Here is a 23,506-nt window from a genome sequence, read left to right on the forward strand (position 1 = left end):
CTCTAAATTGTACCTCAAAATGGTATTACCCATTTATCCAGTGGCTGCTCAGAAATAAAAGGGAGAAAAACTATGTGGAATTACTGCCATCTGGTGGAGAAAATGGAGACTGCTGGGGTAGAGTGAGGCGGGGTGGGGGGAAGACCTTTAGATTTGAACTTTGTTGATTTGATTTTGTTTCTTTAGGATTTAATTCAGGTTTTTATTTAGTTCACTCACATTCACCTCCTAAAAGCTCTGATTCACTAACTACCTCCTCTGTCAAGTAAGAATAGCAGTGGTATCTATTTTACTGATACCATCTCTTCTTTTTTTTTTTTTTTTTGTAACCAAAACTTTAATCCCAAGGATTCTCACAAAACGTATTACAAATGACAGCATAAAAAAAGCATCTTGCACAGTAACTCAGTTCAGCTCTACAATGTACCCTTAAACTGGCAGGACATTTGTTATCTTGAGTAGTCTCAGATTTCCAAATAAAGAACGTTACAAAGAGCTATGTATTCATATACAGCAATCATAGAAGGAACTTACAACCTAAAGCAAAAGTAAACTAACTTCCTTGAAACTTCTTAGATTCTACACCAACTGGACAACCTTTCGTCCAGTGTGAAGACTAGTGGGATTTTTAAACCTCTAATCTAGTTTAAGGGTGAAGGTTTAATTTTTCCAGCTAGCTTTTGAGTTCACAGCAGCTTTTAAAAACTGCTTAACTACAGCTGCATACCATATCCCAGCTATGTTGAAAAAAATCTTCCAATTTTTGCCAGTTTTTATTTCCATATTGTTAAATATTGACTTTAGCTGGGCAGGAGTTAAGAGGTTTATTATCAGCCTATGCAAGACTAAAATTCAAAGCAAATTAAATTTTGCTTAAGGGAACATTGTAAAGTAATAATTCTTGATATTACATGCCTCATATGATCCATTTCAAACCATAGAGAATTACACCTTTGTGTCACTGTTCCAACAGACAAACAAATGTGAACAGCTAAAACATTTTAAAAATGCACCAAGCTTATGAAGTCTCAAACAAAACTTGAATTTTCTGTACATACTCCTGTCAAATAAAGTTATTTCCTGCACACCACTCCTCTTGCAAATTGGTCTTCTATTTCCTTTCATTTGACCTAGATCGGCTACGAGACCTAGAGAAAGATCAGGACGGCTTGTGATATCTCTCCCGGGACAGTGATCTCTCTCTCCTTCTATCTCTAGAAAGGGACCTGCTCCGGTGGGAGAAGCTTCTCCGTCTTGGAGATCTTCAGCGAGGTGGAGGACTCCTCCTCAGATAATCATATCGAGGGCGATGACCCCAAGAAGGAAGTGGGCCACGATTACGACTTCTCTTTTCACCATCGATAGTTCCACTCTTACTTGGCAGCCACACAGTGTTCTCCCATCTAGCTCTCGGACAGCATCAGCTGCATCTCGGGGATCTTCAAATTCAACAAAAGCAAAGCCAGGAGGGTTTCTAGCAACCCACACACTTCGAAGTGGTCCATAATAGCCAAAACCTTGTTCCAATTCAGTCTTGTTACCATTGTTTCCAAGATTACCTACATAAACTTTACAGTCCAATGGACAGGAATCACGATGCATTTCGAGATCTTGGGTTAGAAATGCGGAGGTTCAAATCCACAGAACCTAGGCTAGGTCTTCTCCATCCCCTCCCGCCTGGCGTTCCCAGATGCTCTGGCACACCCAGCGTCCATGAAATGGCCGATACTGTCTCTTCTAAGGAATCCTATCTGGCAAAAAGAAAGCCTCTTGTTTCTGCATTATCCATACAAATACTATTCTGATTTATCCATGCAAATTCTAGCCATCTGCAGGCAAAGCCTTGTCTATACTAGCCTAGGAGCGCAGCTACACAACCTTGACACAGAAGGACGGGTTGCTTGGAAAGATACAAGGCCAAGCAGGGCAGTTTGCAACAGTTCTGCTGTAGGGGCTCTGCCTTCTCATCCCTACAAGCATCACTATAAAAGAAATAATTCATCATGCTTTGTCACTGCACTGCAGAGCACATTTGTGGGCGTGTCCCTGTTGATTTCAAGCCTGATGATACATAACTCCTTAACTAACTTGCCCCTCATTGCCTGCTACATGGTAGAAACCCTGATGGGGCTGTGTTCTCAAAGCCACAGACATTTCCTCAGTCCTGAGAATAGTGTCGAGGAGTACGGCTTTCCAAGTCCGGACCCTCCTTTCCTTGGTCCTCGTGAAAGCCGAAAAGTAAGAACACTGAGAAATAGACCATAGTGCTCAGCTCCACACCACGGGGGACTGCAACCCCTTGAGAGGTAGTCCTGAAAGTGAAAATCTCTCAGTCATGTCCAAATCTTTGCAACCATGAGGACTGTAGTCCACCAGGCTCCCCTGTCCATGGGATTCTCTAAGCAAGAATCCTGGAGTGGGTAGCCATGCCTTCCTCCAGAGGATCTTCCTAACCCAGGGAACGAACCCAGGTCTCCCACATTGCAGGTGGATTCTTCACCCTTTGAGCCACCTTTGAGCCACCCCTAGAGAAGTATTCCTAACTCAGGAGTAATAAGGCCGTTCAGCCTAGCTTGAGCCACATGAAGCCAGAGGGACAAAACCCAAAAATAAGGATTGAACTCAAAACTCAAAAGCTGAGATTCCAGAAGCCAAGGAGGGCAGAAGATTCAACCTGTTGCCTAACCGCCTCCTCAGCCATGACCCAGATGCCCTAGAGTGGTGTGGGGACACAGGAAGGATGGAGTAATAATTTAAAAACAAGTTGTCTTCCCATTTCTAAGAAAGAGCTGATAAGTGTCTTTCTAAGGAGAAAAAAAAGCATGTCTTTTACATCTTTATCTTGACTGTTGGACATTTTAAGTTAGAGTGAATGTCCCAAAGATGTTTTAAGTGACCTAAACATTTCTTAGGATTTCTGTCTGTGTGCTTACATTGCCCATCTGACCTTGCAGGCTGATTGCCTTACCCACTAGAGATCGCAGCATGTTCATCAGAATGGGTTTAAATTCCCTATCTGATAATTCCAACACCCACGCTATGTCTGGTTCTGATGATTCCTCGGTGTCTTCAAACTGTGGTTTTTGCCTTTTGATATGCTTTGTAATTTTTCCTTCGTAGCTGAATATACTGCATAAAAGGAACCACCATAGACTTCTAGCAATGTGGTGGTGAGGTCTGGGGGAGGGGAAGTTTTCTGTAGTCCTGTGATCAGGTCTCCATCTTTCAATGAACCTGTATCTTCACTGTGCACTCCAAATGTACTTCTGAGAGATTTTTTTATCTCCGCATCTTAAGTGGGTCAGGACAGCTAGAGACGGCTGGAGTTGACTATTTCTCTTCCCCCAGGTCAGCTAGGCTCTGAAATTATCCCAACAGGTTAGACTCTGGTTAACTAAACTAAACTTTTCCTGAAAGAGGTTTTGTTTTATGATCAGTTCCTTATGATCAGTGGTAAGAGAGCAGAGAAAGGCAGTATAAAAATTTGAAAGGAGAGATAAATTCGACTTCTTCCACTGATCTTCACAGAACTACTCATCATTAACCAAACTGGCTCATTCTACTGAAAGTCCTTCTTCTCTTATTCCCTGGTAGACATTTAACTGCATTAAGAAACTGCTGCAGGCCTGAGCAAGAATAGGATCGAAAAGAGAGACTATTTAATACAAAGTGTATAACCAGTCTGTAGATTGCAGTATCTGACTTAAGGTGGAAACTTGAAGAGACTGAACCTGATGATTGAGAGAGAAATGCACAAAGCTAAGAACAGCTTGTTTTAACCTTTCTCTCCCTATGGTATAGCCTTAGACTCACATGTGTATCTATCCTACTATTGTTATGTTGTCTAGTTGACAATATTTTGAAATCAGTTATCTTTGCTCCTAAATCATTTTGCAGCAACTATGTTCCTGTAGAGAAGTAACCATGACCTTTAAAAAAATACTGTCCTATTACATAATGTTTGTCTTTTTTTGTCTCAGTTACCACAAAAGAACAAGTGATATAAATCTTTATCTCTCTCTCATACTCAACTTTCAGAGGTTGGATTGAATACACTGGAAAGTGGACACTTGCCATGTAAGCTAGCTATTACTGAATATCAGAGCATTCCCCAGATGTAGTGACTTGCGTTGCTCAGGAGTCTCTGGGTCAACTGCGCAGCTCTTCTGGTCTGGGCAGTGCTAGGCTGCAGTCAACTGGCCTCATTTAGCCAACATTTGCCCAGGCATCTCCAATCAACTGTTGAGTCACCTGGAGGCTGGCTACTCTTATGATGGTCTTAGCTATACCAGCTTAATTCTGTCCTGGGTTGGGAAGATCCCCTAGAGAAGGAAAGGCTACCCACTCCAGTATTCTGGCCTGGAGAATTCCATGGACTGTATAGTCCATGGAGTCGCAAAGAGTCGGACACGACTAAGCGACTTTCACTTCACTTCATACAATGTTTGAGTGGCCGAGTCTTAACCACTGGACTGCCAAGGAACTCCCAGAAAATTGTTTCCTTGAGGGAATGTGGGCCCAACATTGCTGGATCTTCTAATTTCTAACAAAACAAAACCAAAAACACCTGAAAATCTCAATTTTAATGTCAAATTCCCCAGTTTTTAAATTATTGTTTTTGTTCAGTCACTAAGTCATGTCCAACTCATATTCATGTCCATTGAGTTGATATTGCTATCCAACAATCTCATCCTCTGCTGTCCCCTTCTCCTCCTGCCTTTGATCCTTCCCAACATTAGGGTCTTTTCCAATGAGTTGGCTCTTCATATTAGGTATCCAAAGTATTGGAACTTCAGCAACAGTCCTTCCAAGGAATATTCATTGTTTTAAATGTTTAAATAATAACACCAAAATCCACTGATCCTATAGGTCAGACACTTTCATGAACCACCAGCTTGGCATCTCTGTAGGGAACCCACCAATGATAGCCACTGCCAAGTTCCATGCTTTCCTGGACTTCATTCCTCCGTCACTTGCATCATCAACATTAAGATGTTAAACACTTCTTAAGCACTAGAGTCCACGTGATAAGAATAGAGAGGAAGTAAATTTTGTTGGAATGAGGGTTCTGGGCTTAGTGTTGCTAGAGCTGCTCCAGGTTTTTGCTCAAAACCCTCCACCCCCCACTATTAGCAGGAGTGTCCTTGCTCACAACCTGCCAACCCTGCACCTTTCGCAGGAGTGAACATAAATCTTTAAAGAATCTAGAGATAAGGAAAAAAAAAAAGAAGAATCTAGAGATGAGAAAGGAAGCTACATACACGCAAAGAGAAAACCCAGATAGAACCAAGATGGCAACAAACCTGACCTCTAACAAACTGAATCTCATCATATCTTGATTTTACTACATTAGCGTATTAGTAACACACCTACCAGTAGCCAGGACCAGACATTAAAGACCAATGTTTCTGCCTTGCTGGCTCCCATCAGAGGTACTAGCAGAAGCCCTAACTACATTTTTCCACCTCCAAGGGCAGGCTGAGCACAGCTGGCCCCATCCCTTTGGTTGTCCAAGCTCTACCATTGGCATCAGGAATTAATCAGGCCTTCAGACATTAACCTTCTAATGATTTCTCCAAGATCCTAGGTTCTGATCACTTCACTTCTCTTTTACTCTCTCTAATCTTAAAGATGATAGTCATTTTCTTAAATTATTAACCTCTGGGTTACATAAACATCCACTTCTTGCTCTTTCAGCCTTCCAATATCCTGCATTGATTAAATTCCTTCTCTTTGAAATAACTTGACTCAACCCTGACTGATAACAATTATTAGAACAAGAAATTTATTTTGCATACAAGAATTTCTTTTTTCTGAAATCACAACATGAAAAAAAGTTTCTTCAAACCTCAAGATCTTTGCTACAGGAAAGTAGCAACCAAAAAGCCACAAAAAGCAGTTCTATAAAATAGTTATTATGATTGTTCAGCTGTTTATATTTAAAGCCTTCATGACTCATAAAAAAGACTGTAGCTCAAATGTCATCCATAATTGACGTATCCCCCAATCTGCCTTCACTCTTCTTGAATCTGTTTCTATACAGACCAACTGAAGTCAGTACCTAGGAATCAACGTTCTTAGGAATGTTTGCCAATTATGCCAGTGAAGTTGGGTCTGAATTTAACGTGAGCTAGTAAATATTCCTCTTTCTAATATGTATTTTAAAATAATTTTAAAATAAATATCTTTAATTTAAAAATTTAGTAAGTACTTATAAACCAGCTATGCTGGGCAGTGGAGGCTAGTAATTACTCATACTAAAATAGGAAGTTTCGTTTTATGAAAAGTCTCACCTGAGGATATCTTGAGGCAGTTAGATCAAAGTTTAGGTATACAAATGTGTTTCTAGAAAATGGGATTATATAGTTCTTTTCTTTAGAAACATCTACACCAAACTAACAATTATGGCTGGTTCTTGGTTAAAGAAATTGTTTAACTGTTGTCTTTTTATAATAAGTACATATATTTTCATTATAATGAAAACCATTTTAAAAGTTCTTACAGTGCAGATTTAAAAGACTGAGATTGACATTCCCTTTTTAAGGAAAATGCCTAATGCATGCCTTTTCAATAAATAGCTATGAAGTGCACTGTACTAAGAGAACCCCAATGTATTGGGTTGGCAAAAAAATTTATTTGGGCTTTTCTATAAGATCTTATGATAAAACTCAAGCAAACTTTTTGGCCAACCCAATATTTCTGCCCCAGGGAATCTAACTCTTATTGTCAAGGTTCACAGTCATCTTTATAATAAGTAGCTAATATATGATAGACTCCTAATACACATTTGTTTCATGAATACCTGAATGTACCATCAAAAGTATTTTATTCAGAGTCTCATTTCATAGAAGATTAGCCCTCTTCTGTTCATTTCTCATACCTGACTTACAGTTCATCACTTCTGAAACATACATTTCTCACTTTTCAACAATTCTGAAATCAAAATAGGAGTTACTTTTAAGTGTGATTCTTTTAAACCTTGTTTCATAGACAATCTGCAGCATTTTCTCTTTTATGATGTAAGATGATATGTCTTAGATGGACAGCATCTTGGATTGAATGAAATATAATACATATTATGTTTTCTGACTTTAGAAAATACATATGACTATTTAGGCATGTTTCCTCCAAGGTTCAACTGGAAAAAGTTTTCATGGGGCCACTCCATTCAATGATCATTCAAACCTCCAGTAATGAGATGAAATCCACAACTACTGATTTATAAATGTTAAAACTAACAAGCTACAGCATTGTAAAAACTTGTGTGTTTATAAGGGCTTATTTCTCAAAGTTTTCAATTATGATTGAATATTGAACATGTATTTCCTGTTTTGAACCTAATGTTAACATGTAAGTGTATATAAAAAGCCATGTGCATTTCTAAGCATTTATGATATACTTCAAAGATTTTCCTATTTTAATGTTTTAAATGAATCAAAAGTTTAAAAGATCTAAGATATGAAAATGACTAATCTGTATTATAAGAACTCTGAGAAATTATAGAAGAAACACTGGTAAAATCTTATGGAAGAGATTAACTATGAAATCACAATTAAATGTTATGACAAAGACAGGTAAAGAACACTATAAAAAAATTAATAATGACAAAAAGAACAAAATGTCACCAGACTAATAAAATGTTAGGTATAACCTACATTAGCTGCATAGTAATCACTCTGAGCACTGCAATATAAAATATTGAGCACATGAGTTAAAACATCAAAGGCAGAAATATATTTGATTCATAATTATTGACACATACTAGTTCTGTGAATGTTATACCAGATATATCAGGTTTAATCTTATAGTCCTTTTGCATCTCTTAGCCTTTCTCATTCTCTCATATTTTCTCATGGAGAAGTTTTAGCTGATGTGCAAGTTAGGAGAAGGGGGCAGGAAGGAAACGGGAAAGCCATCCTTTCAACCCATTACCTATCCCTCACCCTGTCATCCTATGATTGCCCGGGACTCCAAGATAACTTCATTGAGAACCTTAGAGCTGCAGTGACCTCCTCTTTCCCCCATCATCCCACACTTCCTGCTTTTCTCGGATGAGGAATGTAGAGTCTGGAAGTACACATGCCCTCTGCTCTTTCATCTGAGCACCCTCACCTCCTGTTCTGCCGACTCAAACCCTAATTCACCTGCCCAGTGACCATAACAGAGTTACCCACCCCCAGGAAAAAGGGCTAAAGAGCTCTTTTTCCTACTGTATGCTTTAGGGAATGGTCATAAAACGTGATGAGTTTTCGTCACTGTAAAATAAAAATGGAAATTCACTTAAGACTGTAGCAACACTGAACATATAGAAAGAAAACCAAAATTTTTGAATTTCACAATCAAAATTATCTTAAGATCTAAAGACAAAGAAGAGGTGATGACTAAGAAAAATATAGTGCTTTTGTGGCTCTGAGTTTACAAAAATATTATTGTCAGTTTCTAATGATGCTATTGTTATTCACCAGAATAATTTTCCACTGACTTCTAGGTTCCAGGGTTTTTTTTATTTGTTTGTTTAAGTTTTCAAGTGTTACAATTTTATGGACTTTTTCAGTAGAGTGGAAAGGGCAAGATGAAAGCCAGACTCATTTAAGTGAGAACAAGACTGAGATTTACATAAGCAAAATGATTATCTTTAAGAAGATGTTGACCGATTCTGTGATGGTATGGTCTGCTTTTTCACACGAAATAATTTCAAAAAGGCCTTCTGAAAACGCTTGTGACACAGGGGATACAAAAAAGGATTGACAAAGGAATTGAACCACTGAAGCCAAAATGTGAAGTCGTACACAGCGTTTTCAAGATCTGAGTGTGTGCCATGACATGAACGAATAATTGTGAACAGAGAGTAGGGAGCCCAGCAAATAGCAAAAACACCCAAAAGAATGGCCAGTGACTTGGCTAGTTTCTTGCCTCTGCGCAGCTCAAGGTGTTCCCTTTGGTGAAGAGTTAGGGAATCTGAATAAGAGAGAGAGCTCGTTTTGGAAGCAGTTAAACTATTCATCTGGGCTCTTAAGGAAGACAAGAGGCTGCTCTTTCTTCCTGATTTCTCAGAACGAAGGGATGCTGCTGATTGCTCCAGGTTGGAAAGAGATGGCCTCGAAAACAGTCCATTCCTGAATGAGCGTCCGCTGCTACTGGAAGGGACAGAAATGAATCCAGAATGCCCCCTACTGAGATGACCACGCTTCCATAGGCTCCAATAAATATACATGTTGAAATAAGCCACTAGCAAGACTGGGATCAGGAATTCGAAGATTAATGTAAGGGCAAGGATATGCGATTGTGTAAGGAATTTAGGTTCACAATCCCCCTGCAATTCCTTCCTAACCTCTGAAACTAGTATTGGCCCATGCACTAAGAAGGCCACCACCCAGACGGCCACCATCAGAGCCACAGTCTTCAAGGTCCCAGTATGTTGAGCTCTGTAAGATACCTAAAAGAAACCAAATAAATTATTTTTACTACAATGAGCACATGTTGATTGCACAAAGCTTACCGTCAGCCCTCAGGAGTTTCCATGATGTGCACAGAGCAAGTGGTCACTGAATCTGGGTAATGTGATTGGGCCGGGGCAGAGGGCCTGATTTTGGTGAACCCTGGGCCAAGATGTAGACTTTCTTAACAGTTTAAGGTTAAACATCTGACACTATGGAAAATGTCAAGGTTAATATCTAAAAGAAGAACACAATTTTTCCTAGTCCACAGACACTAATCTGAACTGTTAACTGAAATTGAGGGAACATGTTCACAGCGTTTTTAACCTGCCAGCTGGGTCGTGAGCAGCATTTTTAACAAATTGGAATAATCAATGTCAGAATGCATCACACATCATAAGGATATGTATTGTTTGATGAAACTTTTGCTTTGGGAAAACATTAATAGATATACATAGAGAGAAAGAAATGTGCATACCGAATCACAGTGTAAAATGCATTTATCGCTGAAGTCACAGTAAAAAAAGTTTGAAAGAATCTATTCTGCAGTTCATGCTGAGCCTTCAAGGTGGGATCAAAAAGGAAAGAGCTCTTACATTCCCCCCACAGGATGATGCACAAAAAGAGAGTTAAATCAGCTGTAGGGAGAGATTACAGTGTTACTGAGCAGAACCTAACATTTCTTTCTACAAATGTTATACACGCAGCAAAAATGGTACTGAAGCAATGGTGGCCAGCCACTTAGGGAGATGTGGCTATGGTTCATGCCATGGTCTTTTTTAGGAGTGAAGAATATTCTAAGCCCACTTGAGCACAGGGACAAGCTTCTATAAGGAAAAATGAGATTCTGTGGGGGAGGATTGCTCTCAGATCCCAGGACCTTGATCGATTCTAAAGTCTTGAAGAATATCTTCTATAAGAAATCTAAGATGCCAACTACCTGTATTAGGGGTAACCATGTGACCCAAGACTTTTCTAAGGGGACTTGGAGCAATCTCTCCAAACCCCTTTCAGATCAGTAAGATTTCTTCCAACCATGTTCCATGTTTCTCTGCTTATGCTCAAGGAAAAGGAAATGATTTACCCATAAAGTGGGAACACACGTCCCTTTTCACCATCTTTCAAGTACCATTTTCTCTGAGTTTTTAAGTCTTGTTCTGAAGTATGTTCTCATTTTTATTACAAGGGTATAAGAGTGCCAAGCACTGTCTTTCTTTAATGGCTTGTATGTGCTGAAGAGGGCTCACCAACGGGCTAGAGGTAAAAGGAGGCTTGTTTAAAATTTTTAAGTTACTTTTTTAAAAAAATCAGGGCAGTGGGTTTTTCCCTCTTTTTTTTTAACCCTTTTTCCAAATTACTGGTATTTCTGAGGCGAACCTAAAATGTATATGGTGCTAACCACAAGCTCTCATGTACAGTACATCTTTTTGCCTTCTGCTTCTCATACCACTAATTAATACTTGCACTTAAGTCTAATGATTATGAAGATAGTAACAATACCCAGATGGTCATAAAACTGCATTTAGTTTTTTAATTGCTTTGTTCAGCCTTTGTAATGATATGGTACAATACACTGGAAAGTGATCTCTTTTCTGTTATGTATAAGGTCAAATGGGATAACAGACATCCAAGGGAATTGAGATGATGATGCCAATCTCTTCCTTCACCTCTGGGTAGCATTTTAAACAGATGTCAGTTCAAAATTGCTTGAATCCAGGCCCATGCCTCCCTGAAATTCATCCATGGCCCACTTCTCACCTTCTATAGAATATGTCCATTATTCAGGATGTCTCCTCTTACCCTGCTTCCTTCCCCACTTCCATAAGACATCCAAACATTCTGTCAGTTAGGTTTCTTTTGTGAGGCAGAGCAGCCCCTGGGACATGCTGGTGTTAATAATGAGATGGGATTGCAGGGCCATTCTAAGTGCTAGTCAGGCATGGCCATTTGCATCAAGTCTTCCTTTCCCCAGTTATTGTCAGATTTCCATTTCTCAAGCCCCACCTGTCACCCTGACCTGTTACACTGTCTTCTTGACTTCTCGCTACAGCAAGGGCTCTGTTCCCCATGATCACTTCCTAGGCGCTCCTCTGGTCTTTGAAGGCTTCCTCCTGGCTTCCTACAGCTGTGTTGGAACTCAGCCAACAGAGGTGCTGGTGCCTGCACACCCCCGTGAGCATTCACACACCGCTGCGTTTAGCACCCGTTACACGTGACTCTGCTGTGTGCTGGGGGCCCGGAGCCAGCTGACCTGGCCCTCAGCAAGTTTACAGCCTGCATTGTCGGGGAGTTTCTCAGGGCAAGACCAAGAAATAAACCCATCCATTTTTCTCTCTGGTCATCACTCCTCAGCCCTCTGTAACATCTAAGCCTTCTTTCTAACTGGGAAAGCCGTCCCTTTCCTTTACACAAACCTGAGGTTCACTCCAGAGCTTGAGCCTGCAGTGAAGAAATGTCCCAGTGAACACTAACTAGGAACACTCACTTGAGATTAAAAAAGAAAACCCAGAAGGAAAGGGAATGTTTAAAGTACAAATGGGAAAGATAATTAACTAAAGCACTGCTTTTCAAACATTTGACTGTAACCTAAAGTAAGAAATGCATTTTAAACTCTAATCAAGGATACTGACAGAAGTACTCATAAAACAGTTCTTACCTTTATTATACACAGGGTACTCTGATTTACTCTAATTTGTAAGTTCTGTTCTACTTCCTTTCATGTTTTTTCATTCTAAGAAAAGTGACATAACAGGCCACTACACTGACTTCATGACTCAATAATGAGTTACTACCTGCAGTTTGAAAAATGTGAGATTATAGGCTTCTGGATTGCTAATCCAAACTCATCTGTACTCTCTCCAAAGTTCGTCCAGTACAAACTGCTGTGGACTCTGGTGCCAGTGAAGTACTCAATGTCAAGTGTCTGGCTGTCCCACCACATCCCATCCTCTACTTCTTCCTTGCCATACGGCAGCTCAGCTAGAGAATACATTTCCCGGCTTCCCTTACAATAAGGTAAGACCATGTGACTACATTTCACCAGTGAAAGGTGAGTGGAAATGATTGTGTGCTTCTGCACTACTTGGTTAAAAGAAAATCCTTTGCCCTGGACTTCTGCCTTCTGCCCTTCTTTTCTGAAACCTGAAGTGACAACAACTTGACTTTGAGCATGCCAAGGAGGTTAATGACTTAGGATGGCTGTCTATGGAGCACGTGTGTCCCACCAACTATTTGCATGATTAAGTTTTATTTGAGCAACTGAAACAGAGGCCATAAGTGCCTGCTCTAGAGGGTACAGAGCGTGGGTCCTTGGGTGAGTTCCTGGAGCAGAGCCTTCTAATCTTCCTGAACTGTTCTATGAGAGAAAAATTAACTTCTGTCTTACAGTCTGAGTCTCAGCATTTTGAAATCTCTTTGTAATGGAGTTTTATCCTATCCTTATCCAATGCACCCTGCCAGTCCTGTCTACCTCCAAGATGCACAGCTCTCTCAGGACAGAGCTGTCCCTGTCCTCTCAATGCCTCCAGCACCACACTTGGTCCCTTTGTTTATGGATCCATTTCCACATAAGACTGTTATATTCCTCAAAAAAAAAAAAAAAAAAAAAAGACTGAAGATTCAGTTCTGTATCCCAGTCCTTAACAAAATCCCTGTCACACGATCATTCCCCACACATTTAGGTCCCTGGGACTCAGGAGTGAAGGAAGTTTCCCATCAAGGTCTCAGACTCTTCAGATCACTGTCCCATTATTTCTGTGGCCTCCACCCATCCCCCAGCCTTACTAACATCAATCTTATTCTCTCCTTTGTTGCTGATAAATTTACCTTGCTTAAGAACTGTCGTGAACTAATTGATGAGACGATTCCGGATCTTGGTTAGTTCAGACTTGCTTGGCATGGGTCCTAAACTGGCACTGGTTAGTTCCACTGTTATAACCTGTGGCTTCCCTGTACACTGTTTTTTCCTCTGGTCATTCAAAATTAATTTTCTCATGACCTTCAGAAGTCTGGGAGTCTTTCTACCTGCCTACCACGTTCAATCCTGAAGAAAGCATTCAGGTCTCAAGTTTTCTAAGGAGTTGAACAGATAAACCTACTGTGAGACTCATGCATATCCAACCAACTACAGACTCAGTTTACCACTTCTCACAACTTGACTTGGATTCTGTTGGACATTTTCCCATCTTCATTGGATGCAGGGGAGTGACTTAACCAAACACACAGGAAGTGTTCAGTAACAGCCAATGAGAACTTAGTGCCAACAAAAGGGTAATCAGGCTTCTCTAAGGTTGGTCAATTAAACAAACAAACAAAAATTTTTGCTTAGGGACCCAAAATTTATAAAATTTTCAAATATATAATCTTCTAAGGAGGATAAATTAATGTTTTGACTTACAGCATTCGAGACTGACTGGTATCGATCAAAGCTGATGAGTACAATGTTATACACAGATGCTGTACACAAAAGGTAGTCAGTAGTGAGCCAAAAGACACAAATCTTATTTTCAAACTGCCACTTGAAGAGCTTGTGAGGGATGAACAAAGGAATGGAGATCACACCTGCATGGGGGGAAAAATGAAGGTTGAAAAATATAGCACATATCAATGAATACGAAGAGACGCAAACACGACACAATGAACTATCTGAACTGACCAAAAACTGCTTGATTATAATTTAGAAATTCATGGTATTTCATCAACAAATTCAGCACTGATCTCCTACACGTTCTTTAAATACCATTTTAAAAATAGCTGTCACAAACATCTTACCTTCAATGGCTCCTTATTACTTTCCAAATTCAGTTCGGGTCCCAACATGTATTTCCAGCCATATACAGCACACATCATCTTTTGTGTTCATGATCCGACCCAGACAGGATGGGCCACCCTTCCCCTAAAGACATCTCACATTGCCACATCTCTGCTTTTGCCAAGAACGTTCTTCTTCCTAGAATATCTCTCCTTATTTAACTCGTTCTCATTCTTCACATAGTGTAAAAAAATGATATCTTTCTTGCCGTCTTCACTGGAACTTCCTGGGTAGAAGTGACCCTTTGTCACCTGCCCTTTCCTGGCACCTCAGTCATCTCTCCCTCTCTCGCGTACAGACACATCCTACTTTATAACATTGTCACGTGTTAAGATTGGGACCGTGTTGGAAGTCGATCTTTGTATTTTTCACAACATCTAGAGTTGACTAATGGCTCACACATTTAACTCAAATAAATTAATAACAGCTAATAGGTATTGTACAGTTACCATATGCCAGACACTGTCCTGTGTGCTTTACATATATCATCTCCTCTAACTGTCATAGAAGCTCTGTAAGGTAGAGACAGTGTGAGAGAAAAAGCCTTCTGCTACTCCCTCCACTCCTGGCTCACTCCTCTTCACCCTTGTTGTTGTTCAGTCACTAAGTCATGTCTGACTCTTTGCAACCCAATGAACTGCAGCAAGCCAGGCTCCTGTGTCCTCCACTATCTCCCAGAGTTTGCTTTAATTCATGTCCATTGAGTCAGTGATGCTATCCAGCTGTCTCATCCTCTGCTGCCCCCTTCTCCTTTTGCCTTCCATCTTTCCCAGCATCAGGGTCTTTTCCAAAGAGTTGGCTCTTCACATCAGGTGGCCAAAGTATTGGCGCTTCAGCTTCAGCATCAGCCCTTCCAGTGAATATTCAGGGTTGATTTTCTTTAGTACTGACTGGTTTGATCTTCTTTAGGTCCCAGAGACTCTCAAAAGTCTTCCCAACACCACAATTCAAAAGCATCAATTCTTTGGCACTCAGTTCATGGTCCAACTCTCACATCCATACATGACTACTGGAAAAAACATAGCTTTGACTGTATGGACCTTAGTTGGCAGAGTGATATCTCTTCACCCTATCTGACCTCAAATACACCACACCCACACCCACACCCACACTCTCAGATCCTTGCAAGGGTGTCCTGGCATGCAGCACACTTCCCTCCAAGAAGGCTCCTTTTGTTTACTCAAATGAATCTTCCTCACTGAGCCCTAACCCTGAGGTTTACATTGTATCCTCTACCTCTAACATACTTCCTCCCCGCTATGTTTTTCTCAGTAGCAAATGATCATCCTCTAAAATGTTGTGTACTTTTATTTATTTATTTATTTATATTGTTTATTGTCTCTCTCCCCACCCATGTTCCCAGAAAAAATACAAGCACCGTGAGGGCAGGGATTTTTTTTTTTTTTTTTACTGTATTTTCCCTGATATATCCCCAGCACCTAAAAAGGTACCTGGTTCAAAATAAATCAGTATCAGATGAATGAATAGATGAAAATGGGGAAGTCTAGTTTCATTAAAAATTGCTGTCAATACTGAATAGCCCCTTCTTTCTGAACCCAGTTAAGAAGTTGCATCTTGTGGGAAGTAGGAGGGAGATTCAAGAGGAGGGGACATATGTATAACTATGACTGATTCATATTGATATATGGCAGAAAAGTGAAAGTGAAGTCAGTCATGTCCGACTCTTTGCGACCCCATGGACTCTAGCCTACCACACTCCTCTGTCCATGGGATTTTCCAGGCAAGAGTACTGGAGTGGGTTGCCATTTCCTTCTCCAGAGGATCTTCCCGACCCAGGGATCGAACCTGTGTCTCCAACACAATATTGTAAAGCAATTATCCTCCAATTAAAAATAAACTTAAAAAAAAAAAAAACCTGCATCTTCCATGAGAAAATGACAGTCAAAAGGTAGCAGGGGTGCTAAAAACCCTAGTGAATTCTTTGGACCAACAGAACAGTGTGTGGATAGCAGTGATTGTATTGAGGGTATTATGGATTGAATGTTTGTGTCTCCCTCTCCCAAAATTCACATATTGAAGCCAGAATCCCCAGAGTGATAGGGCCTATAAGGAGGTAATTAAAGGTAAATTAGGTTGTACGGGTAGAGCCCTAATCCAACAGGCTTAGTGTCCTCAGAAGAAGAAACACCAGGAAGCTCGCTTGCTGTCTCTCAAGGCCAGAGGATGAAGCAAGATGGCAGCCATCTACAGGCCAGGAGGAGAGCCCTCACCAGACACCAAATCAGCTGGCACCTGGGATGTCCTAGCCACCAGAGCTCTGAGAAAGTAAACTGCTATAAAGTCAGTCAGACTGTGGTTATTCTGTTGGGGCAACCCGAGTCGACTAACACAGAAGGAAAGAGAAGAGTCTGGATCTGAGGTCTCAAGGTACCAGCATACTTCACTCTGTTGTGCTTCGCTTTATTGAACTTCACGGATACTGCATTTATTACAAATGGAAAGTTCACTGCAACCCTGCATCAAGCCAAGTCTGTCAGCGGTATTTCTTCCAATAGCCTTTGCTCCCTTTGCGTCTCTGTGTCACATTTGCTACTTCTCACAATATTTTTATTTTTTTATTATTATATTTGCTGTGGTGATCTTTGATGTTACTGTTTTAATTGTTTTGGAGCTCAACGAACTTTGCCCAAATAATTCAGTGAACTTCATAAATGTTGTGTGTGTTCTGACTGCTCCACCAGCCTGCTGTTTCCTTGTCTCCTCAGGTTTCCCTATTCCAGGAGACAACAATATTGCAATTAAGCTGATTAATAATTCTAGAATAACCTGTAAGTATTCAAGTGAAAGGAAGAGCCAACAAATGTGGCAAATTTCAGTGTTGTCCCATTTTAGGAAATTGCCACAGGCAGCCCAGCTTTCAGCATCCACCACCCTGATCAGGCAGCATCCATCAACATCAAGGCAAGACCTTCCCGTGAGCAAAAAGATTATGACTCCGTTAAGGCTTGGAAAATGGTTAGCATTTTTTACCATAGAATATTTTTAAATTAAGGTGTGTACATTGTTTTCTTAGACATAATGTTACTGCGCACTTAGTAGACTGCAGCTATACCTTTTACATGCACTGAGAAACCAAAAAATTCATGCGACTCTTATTTTGATTTTTGCTTTATTGCAGCAGTCTGGAACTGAACCCACAATGCTTCTGAGTTATACTTGTACTAAAGATACACTTTGCCATCCTGAAAATGTGTTTCAGACCCTGTCACCAACAGCAACCTTTTGCCCTTGAAGATCCTGTCTGGATCATCCATCATGTGCTTATGTAGGCCATACATACCCAGACAAATGTAGATATGAAAAAGCTACCCACAGATGGAAGCATTGGTCATGTGATACCAATTTTATAGGTATCAGTATAGATATAAATAATATTTTTCTGGAATAATATATAGATGAGATAAGCTAATGCACCTGATACCAGAATTTTTCCTCAATAAATCTTTCCTTTTCAACTAAATTCAACCTAGGAAGTTGTGCAGGTGCCACAAATTTTAAGAAATTGCTTCTATAGGAGGCCAGTTCAGAACCCTGTGACAAGAGGACATTCAGCCAGAAAGCCCACCATACGGAGCACGTGATGCTCTAACAGCGGCATCACCACATGGATGTGGAGCTCTGGATCTCATGACCCTAAATATGAAGAATTGCTGTCTTATAGCTACAGAAAATCTCTCACAAGGCCCATCTTGGCCCACCACCACCACCATGAGGTCCTACAGGCTCAGAGCTAAAAAGACACACTTCCAAGCATGGCAAAGGAGAAAGAACAGCATTGACACAGAACTCAAATCTTGTTACAAAATGCTCTCGAAGACTCTGCCAAGCCCTGTGCGGTTGTGGTGAATATTGCATTAGATCAGTGGACCTCTGGATGAAGCTGGCAGGCGGCAGGGAAAATGTGAAGGATGAGACCGGCTGACTAAGAGAGATTCTGGCCTGTGTCCAGCTGCTGTCATTGGGAGCAAAACCATTTCTTTTTCCATCCACCTGACAGTAGAGGAGGACCACCAGGACTGCTAAGTCATCACATCTGCAGGGACATTTCTCAAAGAGGAACCACAGATGGTCTTTCTCAAGACCACGCTGGTGGGCCTCCCATGACGTTGACCCTGGGCCTTATACAGAGGCACTCTGTTCTCGTCTAGAACCATCTTCATTCAAAGCTTCAGGCCTCAGTCTCTCTCCCTTGGATATATTTTTACCCCATCCCTTCTGACCATGAGGTATACAAGTCCTTACTTCTTTTGGAATAGTCAAAATACATCATCCATTTTAAATGTTGAGTATCATCTAAAAATTGTACAGTTCTGTGAAGAAGAAGAGAGATACATATATTTATAATAGAATATTCTCTGTTCACATAAATATACTCGTGTATTTATCTGTATATTATCTGTTTATGTGAGCATAAAGGGCTTCTCTGGTGGCTCAGCAGTGAAGAACCCACCTGTCAATGCAGGAGTCTTAGATTCAATCCCTGGGTCAGGAAGAACCCCTGGAGAAGAAAATGGAAACCCACTCCAGTATTCTTGCCTGGAAAAATCCCATGGAACAGAGGAGTCTAGCCGGCTACAGTCCATAGGGTCACAAAGAGTCGGATGTGACTGAGCAACTGAGCATATACACCCATGCACACGTGAGCAAAGAGACTGAAGTGGAAGGATCTATATCAAGTTGTTAGTGTTGGTTACCTGGAGGGGCAGAACTGAGGAGAAAACCGAGATTGCTGCATGTTTTTAATGCTTCTATATTAGTTCTCCACTTTTTTCTGTGATCCTGTCATTTCTATACCTGGATTCCTAAGTCAATCTTTCCCACTAGAAATTTCCTCCAAAACTTTTATCATTGCAATATCAGAAGCATAAACTGCTTTCTCAAATGCTCCCTATTTCTCTGAGGAATGTCATACTTCTCTTGTCCCCAGAACTCAGTCTTTAACACGTCTTTCTCCTGCCTGACAACCCCATCCCGATTGCATCTTTGCCTCCTGAACTTATTTCCACTCTTACCCTCATCAGCAAATTTCTGTCTAGTCAAGGCTATGGTTTATCTAGTAGTCATGTATGGATGTGAGAGTTGGACTATAAAGAAAACTGAGCGCCGAAGAATTGATGCTTTTGAACTGTGATGTTGGAGAAAGCTCTTCTGAGTCTCTTGGACTGCATGGAGATCAAATGAGTCAATCCTAAAGGAAATCAACCCTGAATATTCATTGGAAGGACTGATGCTGAAACTCCAATACTTTGGCCACCTGATGCGAAGAACTGACTCCTTAGAAAAGACCCTGATGCTGGGAAAGACTGAAGGCAGGAGGAGAAGGGAACAACAGAGGATAAGATGGTTGGATGGTATCACTGACTCGATGTATATTTGTTTGAGCAAGCTCCAGGAGTTGGTGATGGACAGAAAAGCCTGGCATGCTGCAGTCCATGGGGTCACAAAGAGTTGGACATGACTAAGCAACACTACAAACAAAGCTAGTGGAGGTGATGGAATTCCAGTTGAGCTATTTCAAATCCTGAAAGGTGATTCTGTGAAAGTGATGCACTCAATATGTCAGCAAATTTGGAATATTCAGCAGTGGCCACAGGACTGGAAAAGCTCAGTTTTCATTCCAATCCCAAAGAAAGGCAATGCGAAAGAATGTTCAAACTATCTCACAATTGCACTCATCTCACACACTAGCAAAGTAATGTTGAAAATTCTCCAAGCCAGACTTCGGCAATACATGAACCATGAACTTCCAGATGTTCAAGCTGGTTTTAGAAAAGGCAGAGGAACCAGAGATCAAATTGCCAACATCTGCTGGATCATTGAAAAAGCAAGAGAGTTGCAGAAAAACATCTATTTCTGCTTTATTGACTATGCCAAAGCCTTTGACTGTGTGGATCACATTAAACTGTGGAAAATTCTGAAAGAGATGGGAATACCAGACCACCTGACCTGCCTCTTGAGAAACCTGTATACAGGTCAGGAAGCAACAGTTAGAACTGGACATGGAACAACAGACTGGTTCAAATAGGAAAAGGAGTACGTCAAGGCTTTATATTGTCACCCTGCTTATTTAACTTATATGCAGAGTACATCATGAGAAACGCTGGGCTGGAAAAAGCACAAGCTGGAATCAAGATTGCCAGGACAAACATCAATAACCTCAGATGTGCAGACTGCACCACCCTTACGGCAGAAAGTGAAGAAGAACTAAAGGGCCTCTTGATGAAAGTGAAAGAGGAGAGTGAAAAAGTTGGCTTAAAGCTCAACCCTCAGAAACCTAAGATCATGGCATCCTGTCCCATCACTTCATGGCAAATAGATGGGGAAACAGTGGGAACAGTGTCAGACTTTATTTTGGGGGGCTCCAAAATCACTGCAGATGGTGATTGCAGCCATGAAATTAAAAGACGCTTACTCCTTGAAAGGAAAGTTATGACCAACCTAAACAGCATATTAAAAAGCAGAGACATCACTTTGTCAACAAAGGTCCGTCTAGTCAAGGCTATAGTTTTTCCAGTGGTCATGTATGGATGTGAGAGTTGGACTATAAAGAAAACTGAGTGCCGAGGAGTTGATGCTTTTGAACTGTGGTGTTGGAGAAGACTCTTGAGAGTCCCTTGGACTGCAAGGAGATCCAAACAGTCCATCCTAAAGGAGATCAGTCCTGGGTGTTCATTGGAAGGACTGATGTTGAAGCTGAAGCTGCGATACTTTGGCCACCAGATGCGAAGAGCTGACTCATTGGAAAACACCCTGATGCTGGGAAAGATTGAGGGCAGGAGGAGAAGGCGACAACAGAGGATGAGATGGTTGGATGGCATCACTGACTCGATGGACATGGGTTTGGGTGGACTCTGGGAGTTGGTGATTGACAGGCAGGCCTGGTGTCCTGCAGTTCATGGGGTCACAAAGAGTCGGACACGACTGAGAGACTGAACTAAACTGAACTGAAGTGACTGAACTGACCCTTGCTCAGAGCCTCACTGCTGATTTCTGCCAAGGTCACTGCAGGATTCTCGGAAACCAAGCCACCCCCTGCTCCAGCTTCTCCCAACTCCTACATCTCTTCTGATGCTTCTAATGTGAAGCTTCAACCCAGTCACTCAGTTAAATGTCTCATTGCCTTCTGAATAAGCTCCAATCCAGACTCACACTAGTATTCAAGGGCCTTCATTGTATAGATTCCAACTATTCCATCTTCACCCTTTGCTGTTCTCATACAGCCCATTTGCACACAAGCCAGCCTGGAGCTCACACTTAGGAAGGTACATGCAATGATTTTCTATCTGCATATCTCTGTTGATTCTTGGAATTCTCTGCCCTCTCCATCTCTGCCTATGGAAATTCTTCCCATCCCCTAAAGTTCATTTTGGAGGCCACAACCCCCTAACAAAATGTGTACCCCTTCCCACCCCATCCCCGCACCCCGCCACCGCCCCGCCTCTGAGTGCCTATAACACTGGTAGGTCTTTGTAGGTTCTCATATCAATTTGTCCTGTTAGTTGTTTCTGAACTTCTCTTAACTACTCTACTATTCGAAGGCTTATTAAAGAAACAGATTAACCTAGTCCTGTCTATCTCTCCTCACCATCTAATTGTACTTGATACTTAACAGTACTTATGCATGGTAGGCACTCTACTAGCATTTGTGAACTTGGTTTGAGTTGACATTTGTCTGCAGAGAAATCAAGAGTGAAAAGACTAACACAAGTTGAGCAATCACTATGTTCCAGGCACTAAACTTAAGTGTTGTGTTAGTTTTGCTTCATTTTAACATAACATAACATAATTATGTAGCTATACACAATAACAAATTAACTAGGAGGTCCTATAAGACAATATCAGCAGTAGACACTTCTGCATATTTACTTATTATTGCAAGGATATGCACTTCCTTGGTGGCTCAGCTTGTTAAGAATTCACCTGCAATGTGGGAGGCCTGGGTTCAATCCCTGAGTTGGAAAGATCCCCTGGAAAAGGGAAAGGCTACCCACTCCAGTATTCTGGACTGGAGAATTGAATGGACTGTATAGTCCATGGGGTCACGAAAAGTCGGACACAACTGAGTGACTTTAACTAGACACTCATTATTATAAGGATTGTGAAAAATGATCATCAGGCAGTAAGAAATTATGAAGTACACATTTTCAAGGAAAGATTACTTTGATTTCTATGATCTTACAGTTATTTGACACTATGATACCATATCATATGCAAAGTAGGTCAGTGTTCGGTGTACTTTACAACATGCTATGATATAGCATATTATAAAATAATATCAGCTATACTATTTGACCTGAACATCCTATTTTCTGATTGTGCCAATTACCAGTATATGCATCATTTCCTATAACTCCAACACTGTGATATTAAAGAAACTATGCTTACTTAAAAATGAATGCTTATAAGCCTAAACATGCAAGGAAAATAGCTCCAGAAAAAAAAAATAACTCTTAGATTAAAGCAATACTGGACTTATTTTTATTCCATAAAAAGAAACTGTTTTTAGAGGAAAATTCCCCTGCAAACCTTATTTATATATATATATATCATTCCCATAGAGTGCCATATAGCCTCCCCTGACTTTCAATCCTTAAAGCTTTTATTTCTAATAGTACCCAATTTTATACAGTCCTTTGAAATAATAAAAGCTTATTTTATGTTTTTAGAAATAAATTATAATCGAGAAAGATTATCTTAAATAAAGATATGTAACTTACCAACAAAGAAGTCCGAAATGGCCAAGTTAAGAAAAAAGTAATTACTTCGATGTCTAAGATTTTTGTCCACCACAAAAGCTAAAATGACCACAGCATTTCCTAGCATTATAGCAAAAGCTAGTAAGCTCATTAAAAATGCTAAAGCAATTTTTGAAAAAGAATTTATGTCATTACTAGCAGAAGAATTTGTGTCATTAGTAAATGGCACCACATGAGAAGAATTTGTGCCATTAGTAGACATGACATCAAACTTAATACAGCAAACTAAGCCAGCAAGACAATTCTGACAAGTGTCTTTTCCAGTCGGACACCAAAATATATAGTCTCCTACACATAACAACATTTTAAGAAAGGCTAATGCTGATCTCATAGTACTTCCTGATTCTTGATAAAAGCAGACTTGTGGTAACAGTTTCCTCTTAACTGACACTGAAGAAGTGTTTCCAAAGACAGTGAAAGGTCTTATCTTAAACATTTTGGTGTAACTCATCTATTTCCCATTAATAGAGCAATATTATATA

At 40.5% G+C, this 23,506-nt stretch overlaps 1 protein-coding gene and 1 pseudogene across 2 annotated transcripts; both read right to left on the reverse strand.

Annotated features, from left to right (window-relative positions):
• Positions 1 to 308: 308 nt before the first annotated feature.
• LOC122685009 lies at positions 309 to 2,078 on the reverse strand (annotated as a pseudogene). The gene has a single exon (XR_006338216.1). The product of XR_006338216.1 is annotated as a serine/arginine-rich splicing factor 3-like (transcript).
• Positions 2,079 to 8,485: 6,407 nt separating this feature from the next.
• On the reverse strand, positions 8,486 to 23,282 carry HRH4 (histamine receptor H4). The gene is made up of 3 exons (XM_043889640.1): positions 22,986 to 23,282; positions 13,834 to 13,997; positions 8,486 to 9,436 (listed from the first exon to the last, which is right to left on the reverse strand). The coding sequence occupies exons 1-3, from the start codon at positions 23,224 to 23,226 to the stop codon at positions 8,636 to 8,638; spliced, it is 1,206 nt and encodes a 401-aa protein (XP_043745575.1). The 5' UTR covers positions 23,227 to 23,282; the 3' UTR covers positions 8,486 to 8,635.
• Between the last annotated feature and the right edge of the window lie 224 nt (positions 23,283 to 23,506).

This window comes from Cervus elaphus, chromosome 27, assembly GCF_910594005.1.
Source record: "Cervus elaphus chromosome 27, mCerEla1.1, whole genome shotgun sequence".
NCBI lineage: Eukaryota > Metazoa > Chordata > Mammalia > Artiodactyla > Cervidae > Cervus > Cervus elaphus.